Below are 14,210 nucleotides of genomic sequence, written 5' to 3'. Positions count from 1 at the left end.
AACGGGTCAGGGGAGGCGACGAAGCACTTCTTGCGTGTGGTGGAGTTCCGAGTGGGAACGGACGAGGGAATAGAGGGGGAGGCATCCTCAACTACGACAATGTGAGAGTGGTATTAGGGATTCCAAGGCACTGCTCCCTGGAGAATGGGATGGCGGAGGAGCGAAGGGATGGGGAGTGGCTACCACCATCTGCGTCAATGCAAACGCGGAGCAACATAGGGCAGGTGGCGATGAGGTCGGCGACGCACTTCTCGTGGAGGCGAGTGGTGTCACGGTGAGAGCGAACCTTATCATCGTCGAAGGTGATCAGGCAACTGCGATAGCGTCGATGCTAGCAACGCCATTGTCCACCACTACCGAACATTAAAATTATCTTTTTGTCCTTTGTTTTCATGTTTTCAACGATAAAACTAACGTTATTAAGGTAAATTGACCTAAATATTTCACTTTCGTAACTATAGGGATGCCAATGTTATTTTTTAAAATATAAGAATCGGGACGCTAAAAGTAGCTAACCTCAAGGGATAATCTGTAATTAGCCCTGATATGTTGCATACACATCAACATAAACACATCTTCAATAAAGTTGACATCTTGATCAAGGTAGACTTCAGACTCCACAAGGCACATCTGACCATTAGCTATATAAACAATGCAGTCTCGACAACCATGTTGCATATACATGATCAAGAAAATTGACATTTTCCCTTGGTGAAAATATAAACAGTATATATTATCAGTGCACCATCCTTCCTAAACAAAAAGACTTTCACTTACTCTTACAGTACAAGAACCAAAAGAAATACCCAATAAGAGATTATTTTAGATAGATAGATAGAAACATCATTTAAAAATATTAACTAGATAATACAGAGGCATACCTTCTCTTTCCCTGTTGAATCCTGCCCACATTGTTCAGACAAGCTCGACGTAGCAATTCCAAAAACCGTAGACGCCTTCCCTCTCACCAAGCCGGCTTTCTTGGATGTCTCCGGGTGCAGACGTCTTTCCTTGATCGCGGATTCTAACAATTGCCAGAGATCAAGAATCAAGAGCCCTTAAAATCGGGGTTCATCCAAAAGAACCAAAGAAGATTGGTTCTTATCCGAAAGAATCAAAGAAGAATGGCCAATAAAGGGTATTCCGCGAAGGAAAAGGGAGGGGGTGAGGAATTAGGGTTTGAGTGGAATCACCAGGAGTAGATATCCCGCACTTGAAGCAGGCGAAGAGCCGATCGACGTCATCCTTTGGATCGCAGGCCATCTAGTGCGCTACCGACCCCTCCTCCGCACTCTCCCTGCCGATCTCTCTTCCCTTCCCTCTTCCGTAGGCGAGGGCGAGACGCGACCAAACAAACGACGGGTCTGCAACTCCTTTTTATTTAAGGAGCGAGCGCGGGAAAGGAAGTGGTCCGACGCGACCGATCTCAAGTTCGGATCCGCAGATACCGACTCAAATTGATAAGCCCATGGATCGGCCCATTATAAAGTCCATAACTGGGCTGTGGTCCGTCGATTTCTGGCTCAGTATCACCGTCCATCAAGATCAAGGGTGCCCCGAGAGTGACACGTGCGTTTTCCACGATAATGACCATGTGGATATAGCATCCGTTCTTTCATAAAAAGTTTTAATTGGGAGATTACAATTTGTAACATTTTTTACTATTTACAATTCATCATAAAATTTTTTTATTATTTTTAAAATTATCTTTGCAAATGGGCATAAATACCTCTACTTTTTACTCATCTCTCTCTTTGTTCTTGTTTTCCCTTTTCTTTTTTTTTTCTCTTTAAATGATAATGATTAGTGATATCTACAACAATGATGAACAATGTCAATAACAATCAACTAGCAACACTCATAACAAACAAGGCCGGCGATGACAATATTTATAAAGAGCGATGATGATGATGATGATGATGATAAAGAGTAATGATGATGATGATGATGATGATGATGATAAAGAGTGATATCGACAACAAGAATGAAATATGGTATTGTGAAATATATATATATATATATATATATATATATATATATAGGATGTTATCAACATCCTTACTATTGATAAGCTCTCCTTATATTGTTCTTCTCCTTATATTTTCCTAGGGATCAAACATCAATTATCCATTCAAATTGAGATGAACAAAGTCATTCAATCCATTGTATCAAATGACATAAGAAGAGCAAATAATATCCCCATACATAATAAAAGTTAAGGATTTAAAATTTTATTTGATATATTTTGAAGGTATCAGCTGAGTTTAAATGATAAAGATCTTAATAGTTTATCACAAAAACCTATGCTCCAATTCCACATTGGTCATTTATCCTTTTACCAAAAAAAAAAAAAAGAGATCGAGGACCTAGCATGACTTACCACATCGTGCCCCATGTCGAACTTGCATCATTGTCTTAGTGATTCAATGCTTTTGTCGATGCATGGGCGGATTGTACGAGCCAGACCTTACCTAGGAACAATAAATCTTCCCTACCTACAGTAAATGCAGAGCTGCAAACTCTAGGCAGTAAGAAGATTAGAGATAGATTCAACAAGAACAACTTCATTCAGTAAAAACTGGTGCATGTCAAGTACATTGCACAACAGTAATCAAAATTGGATGCATTACAAGGTCGGTAAAAGAAAAACAAACCAAAGATGAGGTCGATGTGCTTCATTAGAATCATTTTTCCCACAAACAACTTTAATCGAGCCATCGACTAATGCCATCTTCAGCCACAGCTGCAAGGATTTCTATGCTTACCTCCAAGACAGCCTACATGTCATACCAGTGAAAGAAGTGTAATTAAGGAAATATCAAATACAAGAACAAAAATTCGCATTATTCAGCATTATGTACATACCAACGGATTTTTGCAGTTAACTAATTTACATTGTTCCAAGACAGATCCTTGCAGTGTCCAACTGCCACACACATCAAAACTATGATTTGCAAACACAAACTCCATTTTTCTGTTGATCTGGTACCACAGAAAAGACAAACGAGTTAGAATACCAAAAAGCATGACTATGCATACTTCTGGCTGAAATCATAGCTTTATCTTATAGGGGCTTTAGAGAGTTGATTTTCATATTATAATGAATCAACAACCAAAACTAGAAATAACAGACTAATAGAAAGCATACTAACATAAAGATTCGGCTCAATCGGCGTCACCTATGAAAAATTCAAAAATTCATACTGACCAACAGTTTATAAAATTTTGATACAGTAGAAGATAGAATTCCGACAAGACACAACCTGTTTCTGTTCAACATCAAGTAAAAATATATACCATCCTAAACTGATTGGACTAGTTCTGGTCCAAACCACTAAAAAGCGTGCAGTTATTTGCTATGACATTTTTATTTGGCTTCGAACAAAAATCAAATTAATAAAAAGACTTAAGATGCTAAATAATTCTTGAGACGTCATGTGTTGAACAATTTGGAAATGGGATGTGACCTGAATAATACAATATATTCTGACCCTACGAAAAGGAAGATTTATTCCAGCAGGGATCTGATATCAAGAGTGAAACTCATTTTGTGCAGGGAACTAAAAGTAAATCCTAATTGCCAAGTAGCATTGCAGATGTAAGAGCAAAGTACAATGTACAAAGGAAGTGAAAGAAAGCAATATAAACATCAACTTTCTCTTGAGAGTTGATTATTTTATTGAGCATAAACTGCATGTCTTTAGTGACTGCAGAAACTGGCCATCCTTTTTAGACTTCTGACAACAAACAATGAAGTATTACAAGTAATTCACTGAAGCAACATGCATTATAACCTGTAAGAGTTTTCCACCAGCAGCAAAAGACTGCAGTCCAAGTGTGTCCTAGAGAAAATAACAGCCAGTAAGAGAGATGAAGTCATACTTCATTCAGAAAGGAGAAAGTGGAGAAAGAAATGTATTAAAATAATTGCAGGAGACATTACACATCAGTACCTTGCTTTTAAAAGAAACAAGGAATTGTGCAGCAGGATCCCTTTTTGATACGTTTGACACAGTATCAAGGAACCAACCACCTCCAGGAATTCTTTGCCTGGACACATGATATCCTGGACGATCTATTGCCCGCAGGGCTACAACGAAACCATCTTTCAGCAGTTCACCATCATCTGTGCTTACTGCCACCTGCTTCCCTGACGACAAGTCCGATATTTGTTCGAAGATGCACATTTGTTTGTTTCTAGGATCCTCAGAAGAAGCAAACCTAGAATTGGAACTTAATAATTTATCTCTACCACTTATTGCAGTATCATCATCTTGACCTGAGGTATAACCACTAGCACTATCTGCAGCTGAAGAATCATCTGAATTCTGCTGAGATCTACGGCGAGCAGGTCTCTTCTTACCCTTTTTGCCTGATCCACTGTGCCTTCCTTCAGTTCTAGAGCCAGTATTTTTGGATTCACCTGAAACTTGAGATTCTTTCAAGTGATGGCTAACCTTTTGATTCATGTATCCCGAAGTTAAGTGGCTTTCACCTGTCAGCTGGTCGACATCCTGAACCTGCTGAGGTTCCTTTACTTGCTTTTTCGCCTGCTCATCTTCATATGCACTTTCATTTATTGTTTCATCCTCATCAGAAACAGCATAATCTGGTACAATTCCATCAAGGAAAAAAGACTGTAGTATTGTTATTGCTTTTTCTCTTATTTCCATCCACACTTCTTCACTATAATCTGCACTGCGAGGAAGAATTAACACATTTGGCATCTCCCTAACCTGAAATCAGATTAAAATAAAAACATCAGACAACTGAAAAATGAAAATCAATTTGTTGAAATTTGAAATGAAATCGAAGCATGCAAACAGGGAAAAGAGGTACACAGCAGAAGCAAAGCAAACTGCTCAAGCCTTGAAAAAAAAAGGGGCTAATTCAACAGAAATTATAATTCAGTATATAATAATAACAAAATACTGCAAAGAAGCTTTGGGTGACAATTGCTTATTTACATGTAGCAATAAGTGCACATAAAGAAGACGAACTACTCACCTTGTTATTACCATCATCAAATTTTATGTATTTCTTCATAGCATTACTCATAAACATTTATGGATATAATAGAAGTATTGTTCATATATCTAGCAATCAGATGCTAATTCACCAAATTAATTTTCCATCAATATTTAGATAAGAATGCAATACTGCACATTAACTATCTCAGTAAATATTCAACAAGCTGTTTTAAAACTAAATTCTTTCTGCATACCCATGAAAAGCTAGTAAAAAGGTAACCACCGGACACACTGGCCACACTGGACACAGCAGTATGTTCAACACTTTGCATTGGAAACTGTGGATCCTGTCACCTCTCAGCTCACGTGGGCCTTGTGAATCAAACAAGACTTTGCTTTTTTTTTCTTTGTTTATAATAACAAAAATTCCACAAAAATAAGAACAACCAACTTTATGTAATTTTTGAATAAATTGACCAACTCTAACCTGTTTGAAACATTCCTGGACCAAAACCTGGATTTCTACTCACATAGCTTATCAGCATGTTAAGAAATAAGTAATGAACCTCGCTAGATCAGTTTTGCCAAGGCTCTGTTTCTGTTGCTACATATGTCATAGTCAAAAGGAAACACCATGCAAAAAGCATCAGGTAAGCACCCAAAAGAATGAAAAAAACAAATTTCTGGCATAACTTAGACATCAATGCTCATTATCAGATGACGCTTTAAGTGTTTTTTATTGATAGGGATCATCAGATCTAAATAGATCATGTACATAAGAAACAACTCATACCCTAAGTCTAATGCTCATACCCATGCTTCCATCCATTGGGGCCCCTCAGCACCATCCAATGCACAACCAGCTATAGTACCATTGATCAAGAGCTGCTTCAGTGCACAATCATCGATTAATTGAGTGCTACCTGAATTCACTATAAATGCTCCTGTGGATAAAGAATTCAATTATTAATAAAATTCTAGAAAAAAATCTGTCAGTAGGAAACAATTTTATTCAGATCAACTGCAAAGGAAGAGGTACACTAATAACTCCAAATGCAAACAACCAAAAAAAAGCAACAAAAAATACTCAATTATTAGGAATAAAAATTTAGAAAATATTTTTCAAATGGAAACAAAATTTTCAGATCACACCAGAAAGGAAGAAATACACTAATGCCCTGAAAAGTCAATAACCAAAAAGAAAAGATGACATGTTACCTGGCTTTATATGTTGCAACCGTTCTGAATTAAGAATATGCAAGGTAGCATCTGACAGTGAACAGTGAAGCGAAACTAGATCGCTTAATGCCAGTAAATCATTGAGGGTGTCCATTCGTCGAGCAGCAGGAGGAAATGCAATAACAGGTCGTCCTGATTTTTCTTTCCCCTTAAATCATTTGTTCAAATACAACAGTCACAAATCAACTAGAGATTTCAAATAAATGAAGCTCAATACTAATGAACTACGTTCATATACAGAACATTCCAGCAGTTCTCAGCAGCTTGATAGAAGAAAACTAACAAGGACTTGCATTACAACACCTTTCAGAAGAAGAAAAGTTTCTGCGACACAAGCTCAATGTCATATGCGGTTGTCAAAAAGTATCATCAAAGCTCACAAACTTTCTCGGTTTTTCTGTTATACTCGGTGGTTCATGATACATGAATTTGTACTTCACTTCCACAAACGATATAAATCTAAATCTCATGCCCCTAAATGTCCTCCTCAGAGATACATACATGAAATGAAATTGCAGCATGAAGTAGTCAGTGAGGTTCAAGTTAGTCTTGAACTCTGAATAAGAGATTTGACATATCTCCAGCTAATTTACTACAGAATGCAGGGAATATGTTGTCCCAGGATAATTAGATGCCCTTTGGAAATTGTAACAATATAAAGTATAAGAAGAGTTAAAGCTTGTAAAAGTGTAATTAAGTTCATAGAAGAAATGATCACTATAAACTTAAAATGAGGCACAATCATGGCTATCAATAGACAGTGAACCAAGAAATCATGTCCCTGGATTAATTAGATAGCCCTGCACCTTTATCATGTTGTTTATTATGTGTTTCATAATCTAAACTTTCAGATGCTTTTTATCCTTTAGTTTCTCCTAGAAGGTGCAGACCAGATGAACCAAATTTTCTACTAAACCATAACCCCAACAAAAGAAGAGAGGCTGTAAACCTGAAATATGGATGAATAACTGAACTCTTAAGCTGAACAGCAACACCGGCAAAAATTAAATATCAGACCAACTCAGATTGGTGAAAAATCCTATCAACTCATGATGAACAAACTCGCTTAACTATACCCCCTACATCTTGCTGTGATAAGCTCTAATTTTGCAAAACGAGTACAAATTCTATCTATTCCACAAAGAAAGCTTAAATCTTGAGCAAAGAAAAATGTCAAAGGTAACAACTCGACAGGAAAAAGGCACATTGGGAAACAAAACGTCATCTGATGGAAAATATGAGGCAGAGACTAATACCTCATGATGGAAATCGAAGTAGAGCACGCTCATCTTGAAGGCGAGGCTCCTGGTTGCCAGGCAACGGGCCGAGGCCGACCTCCCGATGATCCCGAGAACGAGGCCACGGCACCTTCGCATGCCCCGGCACAGCGGCTGGATCGATCCGAGCCACCCGGCGGAAGCCGAAGAGGAGGAATCGCGGGACAGGAGGTGGGTCCGGCGGAGGAGGCTGAGGAAGAGGGCCATGACGGTGTCAGCGACCTCTTCGGCCCGGCTGGCGTCAACGTGGACGAGGCGGAGGCCAAGGTCGGCGGCGAGGGCGGAGTCGACGGCGCGGTCGGCGGAGCCAAGGCAGAGGACGAGCTGCCACGGACGGAGGCGGCGCTGGGCGGGCCCGGGGACGAGCGAAAGGGAGTGGAGGACGACGGCGGCAGCGGACTCGATCCGGCCATCGGCGAGGGCGGAGAGGCCGACGTGCTCCACCCTTGCTGTGCCGGCGAGGGCCTCCTCCTCGAACGACGGGTCCTCGAGGCAGTTGAGGCCCACCACTAAGGGAAGCTCCGCCGCCATCCGATTCCGTTCCGACGGCGATCGCCCTGCGCTTCCGTGATGCATCTCTCTCTCTCTCTCTCTCTCTCTGCGTCCTTTTCGCTGCCCCTATCTCGGCTCCGCTTCTTAATACCGCTCCGTCTGATCTTTCCCCAATGTCCCCCGTCCCGTCTTCCATGTAAATAAAAGAAAATGTTAAGGTGTTTTCTGAAACTTAAGGCTCAATATTCGAAGCTTCAAGTAGCCACATTTGCATTTTAACCCTTAAGGTATCGACGGAGTACCTTCGAATTCAAAGCTCCCTCCCTCCCTCTAACGATTGAGCCTTATTAAACAAACATTAAGATTAAAGGGACTGAACTGATAATATCAAGAACAGGAAAATTTCGAAGCGTGGAGGGCTGATGGCTGCAGTAGATTCGTGATGCGAACTCCATTCAACTCCAATCCAACCCTTCCTCACCCATCACTCTTTCCTCTCTCTGTCAGCGAGGCAAATCAAGCCGCCCATTGGCGTCGATTTCGTCAGAAGCTGCCCATCTCTCCGGCGATCGCCTCCCTCTGCTCTTCGCCTTTTCCCTCCACGTTTCTTCCTTGCCTCACTCCGTCGATGCTGCAGCGGGCAGCTTCTCGGCGTTCTCGCCCCCTGCGGTTAAATGATGGAAAATATTTCTTCTTTGTGTTTGCTCTCACCTTCCTTTCTGCTTCAGATGCGAGACGGGGGAACTAAGGGTCCATTCTTAGAGGACTCTCCGGAGCTTCCCTCATGGCCGTTGTAAGCCTTGTTCTTTGACTTCTCTCTCTCTCTCTCTCTCTCTCTCTCTCTCTCTCTCTCTCTCTCTCTCTCTCTCTCTCTCTCTCTTCTGATCTTGGGTTTAGTTCTGGTTCTACGTCTTGTTATTCTTTTCAATTGCTATATCATCTGTTAGTCTACTCTTGGATCGTATGATCTTTCTTGTCTTCAAATCCTCCTGAAGAATGCGCAGCCACCACTGTCATGGCAAGTTCTATGAACATCTTCTTCAGTGGCCTTACAATGGGGTAAATTCACAAAAGATGCAGCTCCTCTTCTTGGCATTCACACTAACGGATGACATTTTCTTGGCACTTGTTCTCTAATGCTTCCTATTCACTTAATGCTGCTAGTATCGTTTCTTAATGTTGCAGTGGAATTAGTCATTGTGATAGAGTTTCATGCTTGGGTGGATCAACCTTGCGTTCTAAATGCCCTTTGTATCTCAAATTTGGTTGTCATAATATATTTAAGAAAAGATGAAACTAAATGTGATCATAGTTCCCCAGTGGCCACTATTTTCTGGTGGCCATCATCTTCCTTTTTGATGCAGGGCTGTTCTGTGCAATACCATGCTGGAACTTTGCTTTTATTACTTCTTATCCTAGTTTTAAGCAAGCAAGATATGTTGTATTGTACCCATCACCATCTATGTTTCTCTTTGTAGGCATGTTATCTGATGCAATCAACTGAAACAGAGGAAATAGTTTAGCCATTGGCTTTGCAGCAGCTTTCCTCTTCTCCTCTGTATTCGGTATGCTGCTTGTTGATTGTTCATCTCTTGTTTAGCAGGCATCCAAACTTATGGGCTAAACTATTTCATATATGGGTCTTAAGGGCTACTCTGTCCTATAACTTAATCTTGTTTGTTGGAAGATTTGTGCCCTTGTATTAAAAGGTAGATAGTCTTCTAAGTTTGGTTTCCTTAACATAAGAAGTGATGTCTTTGGTTGACATGCTTAATATGGTCATCAATAATTATTAGTGTAGGTATTTTTTTTATTTATTGCACTGCCTTATTGATGCACATCAACATGAACTCTTAAGATTCAAGACTTCTTATGTCCATTTTGTTGCGGATCAAGAATTTTGTTAGCTCATGTTTGCCGAAATGTTGATGGTTCCTTGACCAAAAAAGTGTTTGGAATATGCAAGATTTGAAGAAATTTTACTTGCTTATTAGCTAAAACATACTAAGATCAGATTTCTTCAGGAAAAAGACACATGAAGTAAACGACTATGCATTCTCAGCTACTGACTCTTTCTTCGCCAAGCTGCAGTTTCTTTGATTGTCGCACCGACAATAAAGGTATGCTCATTAGATTCTTTACTTTCAGGTTCTGAGTTTAATCCGGTTTGCAATATAGACAAATGCAATGCTTGTATCATTACACTACGGATTCGATGATTTTCTGAATCAGTTTTTGATACCTGAGATTTTGTTGCCTTTTTAAGAAGATTTTGTTAGATTATATGAACCTATCTAATTAAGTAAGATATATTATGAATATGATTGGGTTCTGATTATGATTATTGACTAATAGAAAGAAAGTCCAATTAAGGTAAAATTCATTAGAAAAAGTCCTTAGAGAAACTCTCATAATTACTTATCCTAGATCATCTACTCTCGTCTATAAATGGACATAACCTTCTAGAAACAATATAATAGAGAAAGAGAGGAGAATGTGAGTCTAGTTCTCCTTGCAGATTGACATCTCAGATCCGAGAATGATATGCTTGTAGATCAGATAAAGTTTATGTTTCTAAACAGCAATGAAAATGTATGTATCGTAATATTATTTAGATCCATTGTTGTTTGATTTTATATTTTGACATGAAAGTTTTTCCGCATAACAGATAATATATCGATGAATTTTATAATAATAGGTTTATCATGAGTTATGCATTTCTTAGTTAAATGCCTCTCTGACCCACCATTGTCCTTCTCAGCTTCAAATTTCCTGTGAAGAAGTTCAACCACATGAAGATATGCTATGCTTACATGCCTCACCTCTTTCTCATTGGCAAAGTCATTCTTTTCGGATAAGAATTTCTCTCTTTAGTAGAAGTCATAGGAACTAAATCTTTAAATATATAAGTCACCTCTAAATCACTTCTTCATATCTTTAACTTCTCATCTTCCATGGTAACAATATCTACATAGCACATTCAGGGTTCCCATATAATTCAAAATATTGAGGGTGTCTTTAATCGCTTGTGCTCTTATTATCTAGAATTTCAACTGTATTATATTCACAAATGTAGGATTTACAGATGCTAAGACTTTGTTTAATTTTCCATATTTATGTTTCTAACCCTTTATTGATCATTTGTTGATGCAAGTTGGACTCTCATTTCTTGTCGTCTTAACAACACAATCTTCTGGTTTGAGCCATATGCTTACTTAATTGCACCTCTGCTTGCCTTAGAGTAATCCATAGAAATCATGAGAACATCTCCTTCCACCTGAAATCATTTGTTTGCAATAGTCTCAACTGCATTCATATCATTTATCACAACTAGATCAAAATGCTACTAATTGTTTGGCATAAATAATGCAATTTTGCAAGGCGCAATAAAGCTTTGCTTGAATTTTACGAACAATGATCGTGTTGTTGATGGAATCGGATCCATGCTGAATACTTAGCCCGATAACCCGATATGAAATCATGCTAAACATGGTGTCTTGACCTATTCGGATCTGACATTGATAGCACAACAAGATCACTTAAATAGTTTAGCTCGTCAGATAATTGCTGGGTTGGTTGAGACCGTGGTGGTTCGGATGAAGCATTTAATACGCTATGCTTCGCCGAAGTCAAATGCTCACCAACTTGTATTGTATTGATCTCCGTCGTCATCAGTTCAATACGTTGTGAATCTTAGAGGCTGAAATGTACACAGGCTGGCTTGGAGTCGAGGGCGATTGCTTTGATGTAGCAGTTCGATTCGATGCCTTTCATGATTCTGAAATCAATAAGAATAATAAGGGGACATTTAGAGTTAGGTTGATGGTGGAAGACTCCAATATTTCTCTGACACTTGGTTCCAATCTGCTATGCTTGTCATTCTTTTCTGCTAATTGGGCCGTGGGCTTCATTTGGGCCTTTATTTCAATGGGCTATACCTCCAATACTGAGGTATCACTAATGATGATCATTGATAATTTAGTTGTGTATATACATACATATATGTATGTATATATATATATATACATATTTATAAAGATTAAGTGATGAAGATGAGATTTTATCTCCTATTAAGGGTAAATATCTTTATCAACTAAATTGGTTGATTTCTTCAAATAATAATAATAATTATTATTATTATTATTATTATTATTATTATTATTGTTAGCTTTTAGAATAAGAATCTTTTTGTAGGTAGCCACCAGCAGCAGCAATCAGCATGACAGGAAGAATCCAAAGCAACTCAGATCACCTCAGTTGGACTCTCTCTCTCTCTCTCTCTCTCTCTCTCTCTCTCTCTCTCTCTCTCTCTAACTCTTATTAAAGGCACAGGAGGAAGCCTGTCCACCTCCCACCGCTGGTTTCCTTCTCTAGCTGGTGATCTTTTCCTTTGCTGTTTTGTTGAAGAGATGAAGGTGGGACTTGTTCTTTTCCTTTAAGCCTTCTCGATCCCTCCCCTTCCTCCTCGGCTCAGTTATGTTCCTGTGACCAAAGCTATGGGAGGGGAGCTGTGCACAAAAAGCATCTCTCTTTATCCTCTCACGCTGACAAGCATTCTTGTTCTGCAAGTTCTATTGGGATCTCCTCAAAGATTTGTCGCTTTTGCTCTGCTTTGACTAAGGAATTCATAGTTTATGTGTTTGGGTCTCAGAAAATTGTGGTGAAGGTGGACGTACAGGACGACAAGGAGAAGCAGAAGGCCATGAATGCCGTCTCCGCGCTGCAAGGTATCGCCTCCTCTTCCTTCTCCTTTCGCTTGGTTTCTGTCGAACGGCTGCTGAGCTTATCAGGGAGGCGTGACTCTTTCTTTCAGGGATCGACTCCATCGCGATGGACATGAAGGAGAGGAAGATGACGGTGATCGGCGCCGTCGATCCCATCAACGTCGTAGAGAAACTGAGGAAATGCTGGCCCACCGCGATCGTCTCGGTCGGGCCCAAGGAAGAGCCGAAGAAGGAAGAGGCCAAGAAGGACGAGGGGGACAAGAAGAAAGAGTGTGACAAGATGATCAAGGAGCTCGTCGACGCCTACAAGGCGTACAACCCTTGCATGACCACCCGATACTGCGTGCAGAGCGTCGAGGAGAACCCCAACGCCTGCGTCATCCTGTGAAGTCATGTTATTGTTGGATGAAATGATGATGGAGGAGTCGAAGCCTTTCTTGATTGTATGGTTCGAGGAATTCACAGTCCAAAGATAAAAGCTTCATGGTTTCGCTTTCAGCTTCTACGAAGTCTTTCATCTCGACCTCGTTTGCAATCTATCTACATGGTCTCGGGGGCATATCGCATGACAATGGCAGCGTGACAACACAATAAGCACCAGGGAATGGGTTGCTTACTAGTACTAAAATACCATGGGCGAGTTCGTAGTTGTTGAAATAGTTAATAGGTTGTCAACCGAGTAGAAGGAATGGTCGTCTCCTCCGTCCGTCTCCAATCTCTCTCTCTCTCTCTCTCTCTTCCTATTGTAAGTGCTATAAGTCTTATCGTAAATTTTAATATCCCAATTATATTTTCGATGATAGCGGATGATAGAACCATTGGGGGCTACAGATAATTGTTATGGTTGTGATTGATGAGAACGATGCAATAGTCGACAAGAATGTTAAGGACTTTTACGACTTCTTACGAGGGGAGGAGGGAGAGTGACGACAAGAGATAAGATAAAAGGAGAAGAGGAAAAGGACGATGCAGATACCGACACTCTACATCTACGTCAACGTCACTCAACAATTATGTCATCATCACTCAGCATCAACGCAAATATAGAACAACAAAAGGATCACTCAGTAACTACATAGGTGCCAATACAGATGCAGAGCGATGCCGCCCTTCCTCGCAACGCTTTGTGTCGACACTGATGGAGATGTCGAACGATACTCTACATCTGCATTTACGTCAACGCTGATATAGATGTCGAGCGATGCTCTATATCTACATCTGTGTCGATGCCAATGTAAATACCGAGTAGCCCTTTCGCCATTTTACATATACGTCGGGGCTAACACAATTGCCAAATGATGCCAATGCAGATGCAAAGTGTCGGCATCTACATTGTCCTCTTTATCCTCTTCTTTTGTCTCACCCCTCAATGCGCATCTACATTGTCCTCTTTATCCTCTTCTTTTGTCTCACCCCTCAATGCCACTCTCCCTCCTCATCATCCTCCTTCCTCCACAATAAGCCGTAGAAATCCTTAACGTTCTCGCCGATCACAACCACATCAACAA

At 40.0% G+C, this 14,210-nt stretch overlaps 3 protein-coding genes across 4 annotated transcripts in view; 1 reads left to right on the top strand and 2 right to left on the bottom strand.

Annotated features, from left to right (window-relative positions):
* The window catches only part of LOC103984886 (uncharacterized), a 28,407-nt gene extending 25,895 nt beyond the window's left edge, over positions 1–2,512 (bottom strand). For both annotated transcript variants that reach the window (XM_018825804.2, XM_009402453.3), the window contains exons 1-3: positions 2,381–2,512; positions 1,194–1,612; positions 882–1,024 (exon numbers count right to left, since the gene is read on the bottom strand). In XM_018825804.2, the coding sequence (XP_018681349.2) occupies positions 882–1,024; positions 1,194–1,263 (213 nt within the window). In that variant the 5' untranslated portion in view covers positions 1,264–1,612; positions 2,381–2,512. The remainder of the gene's footprint in view (positions 1–881; positions 1,025–1,193; positions 1,613–2,380) is intronic.
* A 34-nt stretch (positions 2,513–2,546) lies between these two features.
* Positions 2,547–8,159, bottom strand: LOC103984885 (C-terminal binding protein AN-like). The gene is made up of 7 exons (XM_009402452.3): positions 7,466–8,159; positions 6,189–6,357; positions 5,784–5,914; positions 3,954–4,736; positions 3,795–3,842; positions 2,866–2,982; positions 2,547–2,777 (listed from the first exon to the last, which is right to left on the bottom strand). The coding sequence occupies exons 1-7, from the start codon at positions 8,060–8,062 to the stop codon at positions 2,706–2,708; spliced, it is 1,917 nt and encodes a 638-aa protein (XP_009400727.2). The 5' UTR covers positions 8,063–8,159; the 3' UTR covers positions 2,547–2,705.
* Positions 8,160–12,261: 4,102 nt separating this feature from the next.
* On the top strand, positions 12,262–13,200 carry LOC135586906 (heavy metal-associated isoprenylated plant protein 39-like). Its single transcript, XM_065107341.1, has 3 exons — positions 12,262–12,393; positions 12,630–12,705; positions 12,792–13,200. The coding sequence occupies exons 1-3, from the start codon at positions 12,388–12,390 to the stop codon at positions 13,088–13,090; spliced, it is 381 nt and encodes a 126-aa protein (XP_064963413.1). The 5' UTR covers positions 12,262–12,387; the 3' UTR covers positions 13,091–13,200.
* The last annotated feature ends 1,010 nt before the right edge of the window (positions 13,201–14,210 follow it).

This window comes from Musa acuminata, chromosome BXJ2-5 (assembly GCF_036884655.1).
Source record: "Musa acuminata AAA Group cultivar baxijiao chromosome BXJ2-5, Cavendish_Baxijiao_AAA, whole genome shotgun sequence".
Lineage (NCBI taxonomy): Eukaryota > Viridiplantae > Streptophyta > Magnoliopsida > Zingiberales > Musaceae > Musa > Musa acuminata.
Note: the sequence above shows the minus strand (reverse complement) of the source record. Positions and strands in the feature narration are given on the sequence as shown.